Raw genomic sequence first — 14,567 nt, forward strand, 5'->3', positions numbered from 1 at the left:
AATGAAGCCACGTAAATGTATTTTCATACTATAACGGTTTTTTCCCAAGGATTTTGTTACTATTCTACGAATTAATCTATAAGTATCACATTTAAACATAAGACAGACTGAAAACAAACAAAGAGAGCAGAGAAATACTTGTTTCTTATTTATTTTCTTCCGCCGTATAAATGCATAAAATGGTTTTTAAAAAATTAACAAAAAAAAAACACTTATTTTTTTTTTAAATTAACAAATAGTACACTCTTTCACACTAAAAACATTTCAAGTATGTAGATAATGATAGCATTTTACATTACTTTTCATTTTATTTCAATGGGGCCACCATAAAGATTATTTTCTTTCATACTCCTTGTCTAGTGAATTCAATATGTACTCATTTTTCTTGCTGATATAATATTAAGGAGAGCGAATTTTCATTTCAGCTGAACTAACTGTGAATCTGAAACATTAAAAAAAACCAAGCTAAAAGTGCAGCAAGTCCACCATCCACATGTACGTGAATCCACAGTGCCTACTGACATCTGGGGAGGAGGAAACATCCATAAACTGGTGGTATAAAGCAAACAAATGCATAAAATAATCATGGCAGAAAATGGTAAATAAATGGTAAATAAATTCAATTAAAGTAATAACACATTTTCCAACTTAGAAAAAATGCATTAAAAGGTCTCTTTTAATCATGGCTTCAGTTTTATTGTTGCAACTAATATTACATTCTGCCTTTAACCCCTTAAAAGCTCTGGGAATCATTGAGCATCCCAATACAGTGGCAGGAATATTTTGACCAGAAAGACCTTTTGACCACCCATCTACATGTTTAACAGTCCAGTGAATTGTGCATTAGCAGAAACTCAGAACTCAGATCCAGAAGGGGACCATTTTTGGGGATGCTGATTAAGAAGCTCTCCCATACAGTACATAAGAGACTGAGGCCTAGATGACAGTGGTGTTTTCTCCAGTGTGTTTATGTGTGTGTGTTTTATATCTCTGGTTGGCCCTGATGTACAGGAATATTGTGGTCCTGCCCCAGATCTTCTATTGTGACTTCTGGGATTTGATGTCTCTCATATTCATCCATTTGCTTTATGGGTTCAACTTCCTTTCCTTGTACGTCCTCTTGAAGCTGAATCTCTTCATGAATCTGTTCCTTTCTCTGCTCCACTGCTCCGGCACTGTCCACGTTAGCAATAGCGTTTGATAGCTGTTCCTCCACTACTGCTTGCTGCTCCTGCTGAGGTGCATTGTTGTTGCTTGGGTCCTTTAAGGTAGAAAGTTATGATGAGGTGTTGTTTTTGCAGCCAAATATAATGAAAGTGTGAATAAAACGACATAAAGCTTTAACAGTATTAACAGTATTTCCAATACATTTGCAGTACCTGTGTGTGGGTGATTGAAGGGGAGAGCAGTTCAGATAGAGCCAGCAGACCATCCTGGTTTAGATCCTGAGTCTGTAGTAAGAAATCTACCATAGAAACCACCTGAAAGCAACATGCAAACATACACAAATATCGCCGACTGAATGAAAAAGGCCAACACCTTGTCAGTTCAAATACACACATACATAGAGTCGCTCCTGCTAACCTGCTCACTGGCCTCTGCTCCAGGTATATGATGGGAGTTAAAATCTGAGAGGAGCTTCATCATCTCCAAGCCATCTAAGAACCCACTGCGATCATAATCATAAAGGCCAAACAGGAAGAATACCTCTGGAACATAGCACAGCACAATTCACAATTATACGATCAAATAAAAAGACTTTATTAGATTCTGACTAATAAAGGCTACATTATTTGGCAATGGTGATCCTAGTCAGAACCCATCAGTGTAATATCTACTGGTAAGAGGCACTGTTTACCTTGCTCCCAGGTGGTGATTTCTGGTCCTCCTTGTCCTCTATTCTTCAGGCTTGATTGAATGTAACTCTGTCTCAAACTGTAGTACACACAACACAAAGCACAGTTTATAAAAAATGTTACAAAGCAGATTGGTAGTGCAACTGCCATGTGCTACAGACTCTTTCCACCCTTGTGCCATCTGGTAGAGGGTATAACACTCAAGCACCCTGTGCCAGACTCTTCAAGCTCCTAAACCCCACGCTCCCGTCTCCAAAAACTTGGACTTCACTATTTCAGTTCAGATGCACACAGACTTCTGCTCACAGAGCCTGTTTTAGCTCTTTAAATCATTTATAAGATGTTTAAAAGAAGTTAAAGATCCCCTTCAATCATGTTCAGTGATGTACAAAACATCTTGTGTCTCATGTTGTGAGAAGAGGTTAGAAGAGAAATCAATACTTCTATTAACTGCTTTAGATGGCAGCTGATCGCAGGTGACACAAGGTGAGATGCAGGGTACACCCTGGATATAAACAGACAGATAACCATAAACTTGCACAGTTAAAGGACTGACAGAGCGTGAAGTCATTAAAAGGTGGGGAGCACCAAAAAAAAAGAATAAGAAAAAGGAAATTAAGGAAATTAAACAATGAGTTTCCTGACATCACTGTACACACTTTTATTAAACTTCAATTCAGCTCCGGTTCTTTTTTATTGTTAATGACTGATGAAAAATTCTGCAATGTGATTTTTTTTCAATCAATAAGAATAAACTAATTAACCTAAAATTCATGTTGCTGGACTGTGGAAGGAATTTGGGGCCAAACATATGATTTTCTTGCTGTGAAACAACAGATGTAGCCACTGCGCTACCGTGTTGCTCGGCAATGTTATTATTGACACATATATATATTTTTTAAATATATTCACCTTGCTGGAAAGAATATGAAAAATTCATCCATAGAAGTCCAGTAGCACTGTTTTGTTAAATCAAGGCTTTGAGTCTTTATATTACACTGGTTTAAGCTTCTATTACTTTTAAAATGGTTGTGAAGTGAGAAACGTTCATTGGCACATGCCTTAAACTCATATTTTAGGTACATGTGCTGTGTACTTGTATATGTAATCTTAAGTAAAGCAGATGGCAGATGTGTACTTGTAAATGTTTTCCTATATTTGTAAATAGACTCTTGACAAATAGTGAACGTGTATTAAACTGGTTACACACGCTTAATATAATAATAGAAACTTCTTTACATTCTTAACACATAACACGTCGTAGCAGTGGTTCTACCTTTCATAATCTTACATGAACTAGATGGTAACAATGACAAAATTCAGGCCAAAGGTGTTTTCTTTAGAGCACAACTGAGGTGCCTTCAACACAGCTGCTTCAATCAAAATCTGTCACAGATCATCATCAGCTATGAGTCATGAGCTTTACATGAGACTTAAAAGGGTATTAAGGCAAGATCTGGTGGTAAGAACTGAGACTACTCTCGGGGCATCATTTGTTTTAACATCTTAAACTTCATGCACTCCATCACATACCATAAATGAAGCAATGTTGCAACAGTGAGAGGTTCTAAATGCTTGAATAATCCTTTTACAAATGTTGATTCAGCACAAAGGCCTGCTTTGAGCCAACATGTATTATTTATTAAGGGTGGTGTAAATTCCAACTGCTATTCCATACAGCTAACAAGCATTTATCTGGTCTTTCATGCAATACCCTTAAGATGAAAGTATGATAGCGTGTACACATTATCTTAATCTTACCAACAAATGGAAAGAAGCTGCATCTGTCGTGTGGTTATATTTCTTCTTTTGTTCTCTGAACAATTTATTACAGGCAAGTTCAAACTATTCCAGTACAGTAGCAGCTATGTGTGGTGAGATAATATTTGCAGTATGGTGAGGAGAGCCCCATAAAGGAAATTAATGCAGCATAAATGAGCTCTTAGGTACATGTAATCTTATCATTTTATAGTACAGGCCACATCATTAGCGCGACGGAGGAGCCAAAGTCCACAGCCAAGTCAGAAAGCTGCTGTTGAGTGAAATGATTTCAGATGTTCAATAACAGCAGACTGTACATGTGCCACTCACCTGCGTTCCTCCTCTCCAGAGCCAAAGGGATTGGGTAGTGCTGCAGAAGGGGGATGGGCAGCTACTGATTCCTCCCTGTGGAATAAATAAGCAAACAAATCATTCAAAGAGCTTCTTCCTGCATCACTGCTTTTGTTTTTGGTTTAATTTCTTTATTTTGTTCTGCTAAACAGCAACAGAGTGTATCTGCTAGCCTCATATATAACATTTATATCCAATGGGAATAAGGAATAATCAATTATAGAATAAAATCAAATCAAGCAGCATATTTATGAAAGCCTGAGAATATTTATGCCTTTATATGAATTAAAAAGAAGAGAAAGTGAAACTTGATGAGAGAAGGGGCGTTACCTCTGTGTTCCTGGAAGACCTGGTGCAGCCAGGCACAGGTGTACCAGCAGGGTCAGAGACAGAACACGCGGAACCAGCTGGTCCAGGTGACACTCCAAGAGCACACCTAAAATTAAACAGCTATGTTACTACCTTTGTGCAAGCTCTTCCCAAACCATTTCATCACTGATTTTAATTCATATAAATAAGAATGGTTGAGTTTTTACAGTGCACAGAATTACTAATTCTGATTGTGTTAATGAAACTAGAGGAAACTTTTATGGGCATTGCAGTGGTCACACAATGCAGCAATTGCTGCCTTACAGAAAAAAAAAACACAAACAAACCTCACAAAAACCAGTCCCTTCAGTAATATTGCAGAGCTGCAGTCATACAGCTTTCACTCGTCACATAGATGAGAAACTTCCTGGTCCATTATGGAAAAATCATTTGAAATCTTTCTATCTATTTATAGCTCATTGCAGCCCTTTCATGCTGTCTCCATGAATCATTTCTCTGTGACTCGCCAGACCTTTTAGACCAGCAAACATTAGATTTTTGAACTAAAATTCGTTGCTGTGAGCTGAATGGCCTGTTTAAGAGATCCCAGAGATGCGCAGACTAATAACCGGCAGCTTCCTCCTCCTGTGGAGCAGCAGCGATGCTAGTCTGGCACAGCACGCAAGACTACACCATCAACTCATTGTTACTGCCTGATCACACAGCCTCCTTTAAAGGCACGTTGACATCACAGTCTTATATTAAATAAAACACATTTATAAAGAAAGCTGTGAAAGAATAGTATCGTTAACTAAGAAGCGCATCGTAACCGCTGCAGCTGATGAAAACAGCTCAAATCTCTCCTCACAGTGACAACGAGCCTACCTGTCTGCATAGTTGATGTATGAGCAGCAAAAGGCATTAATTCCGACACCTTACGGGTTCATATCTGGAGATCACCTCTATCCCGCACCGCCCTGCTCGCGCCTCCGTGTGGTCTGCACTGCGCAAAGGCGACTGCGTGCGCGCCCCCAGGCTGCCACGGAGTACAGTAGTGTGTTTTGGTCAATGACAGGGTCCACGTGGAAGAACTCAGCCGCTGTCGTGTCAGTGAGTTTGCGCAAGCTTTGTCGATCTCTTTGTGCTTCTCCGTCCGGTTTTTCCGCCACGCCTTGTCCACGTCCTCAGCGATCCCAGTCGTCGGGGTGGAGCAATCACTCACGGCGTTTATAGTCAGGGTTATTTCATGTTTCGTGTCAATGAGCCGCATTACCTCATAAAGGGCTGGCCAGACCCCAGTAAAGAGTATGTTTGTGTGGGGCGTTAAGTTAAAGCTGAAAGACGGTCTGAAGTCTGATAGTGTGGCTTTCATCGTATGAAGGGCAAATACTTTATTTTACATTGCTGCATTTGTTTCCCCAACAAACATAAAAAGGAAGTAATATATTTTATACTCCTATGCGACAGGCTTATATACCGTCTTTTGCAATAACTGCCAATTGTTGTTTCAGCATCCATAGATAAACTTGATCCAGTCAACATGTGGTTAAATGTCTTAGTGTTTGGGTATTGGCAATTGTTTTATTTCCAGGCTTAGTGCAGCTTTATCCAACAACAAAACACACACCTCCAAATACTGTGTAAAATTAGGAAACCAGCTTTATTGCATATTTCTGTTTAAAACCTTACACACATCAAGCAAGACACAGTATAAGCCACACTATTCACTGCACTCCTGGTATTTGACCACAAGATGTCACTGCAACATTTTATTTTAATTGATTCTTATGATCCTGATGTGATGCTTATGATATATAATATTAATAGGCTATTAAACATCATGATGAAGGAGAGGTATTAAGGTATTAATAAAAAAAAGATGTATTAACGTAGTGTAAAAAATAAAAACATTATATATTTTTTAACCCCTGCTTTTATTCAGACATGTTCAGAGTTGATATTATGGGAGGATGCTGAAGATGAAAACAGGAAAGTGGAGGTTTATGGATGTGGTGACAACGTGCAGGTGGTCAGGTGGTTGGTGCTGTGAAGATGGAAACAGATCATCTCTTCATCCTTAAGAGGAGCAGCTGTTCAGAACCCCACCCCCACCCCAAAGCGCGCGCGCGCACACACACACACAGGTCAAGGTAAGTTAAGCAATCTGTATTAGCTGTGGGGTGTTATTGAATACATATGCCATCCATCCATCCATCCATTCGCTTCCGCTTATCCTTTTCAGGGTCGCGGGGGGCGCTGGAGCCTATCCCAGCTGTCATAGGGCGAGAGGCGGGGTACACCCTGGACAGATCGCCAGTCTGTCGCAGGGCCAACACACAGGGACAGACAACCATTCGTACTCACATTCACTCGCACATTCAAACCTAGTGGCAATTTGGATTATCCAATTAACCTATCCCCACAAGTTGCATGTCTTTGGACAGTGGGAGGAAGCCGGAGTACCCGGAGGGAACCCACGCAAACACGGGGAGAACATGCAAACTCCACACAGAAAGACCCCGGCCTGATGATGGAATTGAACTCAGGACCTTCTTGCTGTGCAGCAACAGTGCTAACCACCGTGCTCCCCAAAACATATGCCTTCAATGTTAAAATGGAATTTCCAGATGTTTTGAATGATGTATTTTGCATTTAACCATCAGTTATTGTTCATCTCTGGCTCTCTCTCACAGTGTGTGTATTGCCCTGTCTTCCTTCTGAGTTTTCCTGAGTTTTTCCTTCCTATTGTCACCAAGTGCTTGCTCATAAGGGGTTGCCCGATTGTTGGGATTTTCAATCATTGTAGGTTCTTTACTTTACTTTGTAAAAATGACTGTTGTTGTGATTTGGTGCTATGTACATAAATTTAAATGAAATTTGTTATTGTGTTTATTGACCTTTAAAACAACTACTTTATTACAAAATAGAGCAATATGGATTACTAACCAGTTAAGATCACACTGTTTAGTGTGATCTCAGGTGCACAATGAACCCACGCACCTCCTGTTCAAAGCATCTATTTCTGAAGTTAATACTCAATCAGGAGAAACTTGGCATAAAATTAGGACATCCTGGCAAAGAGCGACATCTAAAATAGTTTTCTTTCTAGACAGTACGTCATCTGAGGGGCTGCATCAAGGCCCAGTGTACGATCTACGGATTATTATTGAATTATTAAAAGCAACTCTAGTACCATCCAAGAATAATGTATGGAACTGGAAATGGGGAAATAGGTGTTCTTTGGAAAAAACAATATTAGTGGAAATCTGTTCTATTTCAGGCAGGATATAATTGATATAATTTGTTGAAAATACAGTGGAAACACTTTGAAGGTTTGATGAGCTGCACAACTACATCACCCACTTTTAACCTGTAATTAATCCCAGTGGGTTAAGATGCTAAAATTAGATTCATATATTATATTCATTTATCGCCCTAATATTTTGTGTGTCAATCATCCTTTGAGATGTTACACTTAAACGTCTCAACAGCTGGTTAGCCACACACGTCTGCTTGTTTCCATAATCCATTCGCTTCCGCTTATCCTTTTCAGGGTCGCGGGGGGCGCTGGAGCCTATCCCAGCTGTCATAGGGCGAGAGGCGGGGTACACCCTGGACAGGTCGCCAGTCTGTCGCAGGGCCAACACACAGGGACAGACAACCATTCGCACTCACATTCATTCACACATTCACACCTAGTGGCAATTTGGATTTTCCAATTAACCTATCCCCACAAGCTGCATGTCTTTGGACGGTGGGAGGAAGCCGGAGTACCCGTCTGCTTGTTTGCTCAGATGTAATTGGGTTGTGGTCTTACTCAACTGAAGGACGGGATGATTACACATGGAAATGCCCTCATACAAACAAACATTCCCACACCACCGGGATGTTCATTGATCTTTAAGGAGAAATCCATCTTTCTGAGGCTTTGACTATGTGGTTGAAGGACAGTATCAACCCCCTTTAGCTATTTATGCACATGTATGGAGCCTACAATGTGGCTTTGGGTCAAAACATCTGCAATATTGGCCATCTTATTTAGACGAATGCATTTGAGGGCCAATGCAAACTCTATATAGATGTGATTAATTACTAAGATAATTATGTAAGTGGTCATGTTTGCAAAGCTGCATGTTTTGACCACATAATAGGAAAACATTATCTTCTGTACTTCTGTGTAAGGCCTCTGTAAGAAATGCTTCATAGCTTGAAGTATTTATATCGTATTTAAAAATACAAATTTCAGTCTCCATCACAACACACACACACACACACACACACACACACACACACACACACACACACACACACACACACACACACACACACACAGTCCTAAATATAAAAGCAGCTAAAGTTTGTTCAAGTGGATTTTAGACACGAGAAACTCGCAAGCTTCCAGACTCGGAGAGAAAAAACAAATCTTCAAACAGAAACAAAACACACTCAATCATATGCAGTTACACACATATTAACAAAGGTCAAAAGGGTAAGTATTTGGTATTCCAGTGAAAGGGTGAGTGGAAAAGACCAGCCATAACATTACATAACCAGACTTAAAGCAGTCATAGTCATGTAAGCACATAAATAAGCTCCAACATCTCGTGACCCACTGAGTGGCTTAGCACCGTAGTAGCTCGTTATTTCACAGCTGGTTGGTACACAAACATCCCTCTGACACTCACTTACAGGAAGAGAGATTAGTGTATAATTGTTACCATGAGCTGCTGAACAGTATCTGTGTGCATGCGTGTAATTGTAATGCAATTCAGTGAGAAAGCACGTTTTATATATGTGGCAGACAGGCTGTGTTGTTGCTCTTACACCACAGAGATGGTGTTGGTGATCTTATTGTTAACACGAGTCTCCCATTCTCACTCTGTGCATTCTTTGGCTGAATAGAAAATGCATGAGTAAAAGAGTAACAAGCCCTACTGCCCAGTGCTGCTGTGTATCTGTGTCGTGACTTAGGGAAGCTGTTTGCTGTTCACAGCAGTGGCACTTACTTACTAACAAAGCAATATTTCTATATCTGTGTGATCTATTTCTATCTCTGCTCATCTTTTTAAATTGTGTTTCAAGTTTTTTTTTGCAATATCAGCTGCCATTTTTCCCCTGTATATATATATTTACATATTTCACACTTCACAGAGAGGTTTTGGTGTAATTTTTTGGAGGTAATAACTTTGAGTATACAGGATACAGAGTCTTTGGTGCCAAAGAAAAACGATTACAGGTCACCAGAGAACTTCAATCTATACACCTAAAAACCACAAACCAGGTGAGAAATTTGGGTGTAGTGATGGATGCAGACCTAAACTTAGAAAAACACATTAAGACAATAACAAAGTCAGCTTACTATCACCTCAAGAATATTTCAAGGATAAAAGATCTGATGTCTCAACAGGACCTGGAAAAACTAGTCCATGCATTCATCTTTAGTAGGCTTGATTACTGTAACAGCATCTTTACAGGTCTACCTAAAAAATCAGTCAGACAACTACAGCTCATTCAGAACTCTGCTGCTCGAGTCCTCACTAAGACCAAAAAAGTGGACCACATCAGTCCAGCTCTGAGGTCTTTACACTGGCTGCCTGTCCGTCAGAGGACAGACTTTAAAGTTCTGATGCTGGTCTATAAAGCTCTGAATGGTTTAGGACCAAAATACATCAATGACCTCCTGACCCAGTATGAACCATCCAGATCCCTCAGGTCATCTGGATCTGGTCTTTTATCAGTTCCCAGAGTCAGAACCAGACACGGAGAAGCTCCATTCAGCTTTTATGCTCCTTATATCTGGAACAAACTCCCAGAAAGCCTCAGATCAGCTGAAACACTCAGTTTATTTAAATCCAGGTTGAAGACTCACTTATTCTCAGCTGCATTTAAACAAAGCACCAAATCCGCACTTAAGCTTAAATTTCAAAACTTACATTTTAACTACTGATTTGATCTACTGTTCTGATTTTATCTGTTTTGATTTTTGATTTTATATACTGTTTTGTTTGTTTGTTTGTTAGTTAGTTAGTTAGTTTGCTTGTTTTAATCAATTTTAAATCGTGCTTTTTATTCGTTTTTGTTTCTAATGTCTCTGTAAAGCACTTTGAATCACCCTGTTGTTTATACAAGTTTATACAAATAAACTTGCCTTGCCTGCTAAACCTGTGAGCTAAACCAGCACCTGATCAACAATTCCCTGATGAAGGTTAATACTGAATTCAGTCTCTCTTAAAATGAGTTTCTGTGACTGAGAGTGTCCTTATTTCGCTTCAGTCATATGCTCACTGTACTTTGTTTCTTCTTCTAGTTTTCATTCTGAGTTGACTTTTAAACCCATTAGATGACATTAAGATGAATAAACGTCTTTTGTGACAATTTGCCCCTAAAGCAGCGTTTAAGACTGAAACCACCCCAGTAACTGAACCCCCCTCTTCATTCCCCCCCCCCCCCCCCCCCCCCCTCTTATTTTGACTGAAAACACAAGGTAAACTTAAGAGGCCACAGATTATTTTTAAGACGCTCCATAATGAAAGAATCTGAATTTGGTTGTGTACACTCACATAATTTGAGATGCTGCTTTTTTCCCTCAGAGAAAAAACTGACATGTCGCAGTAATAAAAGCTCAGGTGCAACTGGCGCAATTACTGATGATCAAATTACCTTATTTTCTTTTCACAGTTGTGGTATTGTTGATGCTGACTCACTGTACCACTTCAATGTCACTTCACTTAACACCTGTGCTGTTTTTACTGTGCTGTGAGTCTGTTACGTAATGCCACCAGTCGTTATGCTTTAAGAAGAATTATCTGCAGCGAGTCTCACAGGAAAGTCAGCCCAGCGAAGTGCTCCCACACGCTGCCGGCAGAGTAAATAAAACACCTGTGTGGGTCCAAATGTAAATATAAGTGTACACGTTCTCTGTTCTCTTTCCTCCAAACAAATCTGTGGCTGTGTATGACCTCGTGTGTTATCACATGAAGGTGAGTACTGCGGCTCTTTTAACCACACGGTTCTATTTTTAACACAAAATGTTTCTCTTGTGTGTACTTTGATCGCCATCCCTGTAAAAGCAGATGGCAATGCTGCATTTTCTCTCGCTCTCCTCACCCGTCCTGCCCCCATATCCTCTCATAGCTTCTCTTTCTGCATTCTCTAGTTTTCAGCTGTAACACTCAGTTAACCAACTCTTGTTTCATTTAAAGCTAGATTTATTTATTGACTAATTTTTATTTATTTTTTATTGAATAACATCTGAGAATGAAGAGGGGAGGAAACAAAAAGTATTTGCTTATTCAGTTATTTGCACAAAGTGAATCTAAATTAATAATGAGATGTAAGGAGAATAAAGAAAAAGTGATGACAGGAGAAGGAAAACTGTATAAAGAGTAAAGACACAAGCGGCACTTTAGAACTGGAAACTCTATATAGTGTTGTAGTTATGTCAGTGATGGAGCCCAGTGTCCAAATAATGTTATTAAAGTAATCTCTTTACAAGAACAATCAGGTAACTAAAACCTCAATTCCCAAGAAATTCGCGTGAAAGCAATGCTTTCCAAATCTTATAAACCCATATTTTATTTATAATAGAGCACAGAGAACATATCTAATATTTACACTGAGACATTTAACAACTTCATGGAAAATCTGATTTTGATTGTAGCAGCATGTCTCAGAAAAGTTGCGACAGGAGGCAACAAAAGGCTGGAAAAGTAAGCAGACTTAAAAAGAAACAGCTGGAGGAAAGACTAAATAGTTTAATTGGCAACAAGTCGGTAACATCATTGGGTATAAAAAAAGAACATCTCAGAGAGGCACAGTTCCTCAGAAGTAAAGGTAGGCTGAGTTTCAGAAGTCTGCAAAAAACAAATCTACAAGCTGTCAGATAATTTCACAATAATGTTCTTCAGTGTAAAAATGAGAAGAGCTGGAATATCTCATCATCTGCAGCACAAAATCATCAAAAATGTCATATTTTCTATGGAAATCACTGCATGGACTCAGACTCTGCGTAAAGCACGTTGCAATATTACATAGCAAAGACGTGGCCATATGGACCAAAGCTGTTTTTTAGAGCAACATGTGTTCCCATCTGGACAATATTTATTTCAGGAAAGGCCTTCCTTGCATACTTCAGGAATATGATTTTAAACCACACACTGCATCTATTACAGGAGTGTGGGAGCTGATCTGGAAGCTAAAACAGTTGCAAATCAATGCATGATGGTTTTAGTTACAATTTAAACAGAACCCAAATTTTGAGGGAATTGGAGTTGAACACAACCAACATCCAGCAGGAAATCTTAAAAAATATTATTTATTTTTATCTACTTAAAGAAATAATCTGGCTTCAGTTCTCTCAAGTTCATTAAATTCAAAAGATATATAGTTTTGTGAACAAATCAATATAAAAGTCACGGCTTTAGCATCACTGACAACCCATCTACAGTTGGGAGTGGGGTCAGATTTTGCTAAACATGTGAATATTCTGAAACTAGAAGATCTGAACAATGAACTTTAATGAAGTGCAGACATTAGAGATGAGTTAATAATGGTTTTAATTTTTCAGCTAAAGTTGTACTGAACATTGATCTTGGATGGTAACTTCCGAGGGAGAAGAGAAGTTCTGTGGTAATGCTCCTGTGGACTTGGTGATGTGCGGTCTGCGTGATGTAACTGCAGAATATACAGTTTCCCTTTCAAATTTGACAAAATTACCTGTTGTTTTCTGACGGCTGTTCTCACTTCCCAGCAGCAAGTCACGCAACAGCATGAGTCTGTTTGTCTTTAGCATAACCCAAGTGTAATCAAATGCATACTCACACGAGCACGTGCACTGGCAGACACGCATGTCCCCTTCAGAAGCCTTTCCTCCATTCAGTTATGTAACAAGGATTAGGTTCCACTATTTTGGGGCCCCCAACCATCCAAACTGAGTGAACTATTTTTAACCCTGGACCCCAGTGTAATATCAACAGATGCTTACCACAATAACAACTACATTAACAGTCACTGCTGCTTATGTAGACATGTCCTCCTAACAATATTCGCTGCACGGGCTTCCCACAACAACATCAACCATTGTCACTTCATGGATAACAGCTCAGAACCTCTCTGAGGCACCATCTAGAAATGCTTTAGGCCGATCTGCAAGACTCTTTTTACTTCTTGGAGCTGAAACCTTTTGCTGAGGGATGTTGTTTAATCAATATCGTGCAGTAAAAAGAGTTTACAAGTGACAATCGGTGAGCAGAAATGTGCTTCATGCCAAGAAAGAGGACTACAGAGAACTATGTTTGCTTTGAGAGTGTTGATGCAGAAGTACAGCACTGAGCGCGTTCTTGTCTGTAGTAGTGATGGACAGGTTGACAGACGAGGTCAGGCAGCAGTTTAGTGGACGATGATGTTCGCAGACAGAATTGTGAGAGAAGGCTGGACAGGTGATGGTATGTGCCGGAGAGAAGAGGAATGAAAGTCAGTAGAGGTGAGAGGATATACGTGTGTGAATGAGAGGAAGACAGATGAAAAAGAGAGTGCAGGCAGGGTGGAGTAGATGGTGGTGAGTGTAAGAGGTGATTAGTGACAGATGGATAGTGTGAAAGGGATGGTAGTGAGACCTGTTTATAATGTGTGGTTTAAAGACAATTGTATGAACAGAAAGACAAGAGGCACAGCTGGAGGTAGTAAGAGTTTCTTTAGGAGAGCCCAAAATAAATAAGATTAGAAATGAGTACATCAGAGGTACACCTCTAACTCTCATCCATCACCTCTTGTACACAATTGTTGGTACTGTTTCAGCCTTTGGCTCACTCTGGTCATGTCTAACTGAAATGAAAGAAGTTAAATGATTAAATAAAATGTTTTGTTTCTTTTCTAGTGTTTTCACATTCTATACCTGTTGAATTCTACAGTCTGAATTCTGCATCCTGTATTGTTAGTTTTCATGTTTCACTGTTAATTAACTACTCTTCCATTAATTTAGCATAGAATAGAATAGAATAGAATAGAATAGAATAGAATAACTGTATTATCCATATCGTGGAGCATTGTATTTGGTTCCCCAAGCCATAAACAAATCAATCAAATCACTTCACATTACCCTACATTCATACAGACACACATACAAAAATTCAATACAACAACAATAAAAACTTCCCTTGTTACTGATTGGCTGCCCGACCATCATTCAGTTCACCCATGTTTGATGGGCTCCACCTGTGTATCCTTTTACAATCAGCCCACAGTGTGTGCAGTTGGGTGCAGTCAAATGGTCCAAAAACGTACCCGCTACAC

General features: G+C 39.5%; 1 protein-coding gene across 1 annotated transcript; it reads right to left on the reverse strand.

Moving 5' to 3' along the window:
* Positions 1 to 135: 135 nt before the first annotated feature.
* Positions 136 to 5,418, reverse strand: cgref1 (cell growth regulator with EF-hand domain 1). The gene is made up of 7 exons (XM_085267672.1): positions 5,163 to 5,418; positions 4,299 to 4,404; positions 3,948 to 4,022; positions 1,859 to 1,935; positions 1,585 to 1,709; positions 1,380 to 1,481; positions 136 to 1,261 (listed from the first exon to the last, which is right to left on the reverse strand). Exons 1-7 carry the CDS (start codon positions 5,197 to 5,199, stop codon positions 983 to 985), a joined length of 801 nt encoding a protein of 266 aa, XP_085123798.1. The 5' UTR covers positions 5,200 to 5,418; the 3' UTR covers positions 136 to 982.
* Between the last annotated feature and the right edge of the window lie 9,149 nt (positions 5,419 to 14,567).

Source organism: Mchenga conophoros, linkage group LG1 (genome assembly GCF_057382185.1).
Source record: "Mchenga conophoros isolate Kocher_MC1m ecotype Shallow Benthic linkage group LG1, M_conophoros_male_GT1.1, whole genome shotgun sequence".
In the NCBI taxonomy this organism is placed as follows: domain Eukaryota; kingdom Metazoa; phylum Chordata; class Actinopteri; order Cichliformes; family Cichlidae; genus Mchenga; species Mchenga conophoros.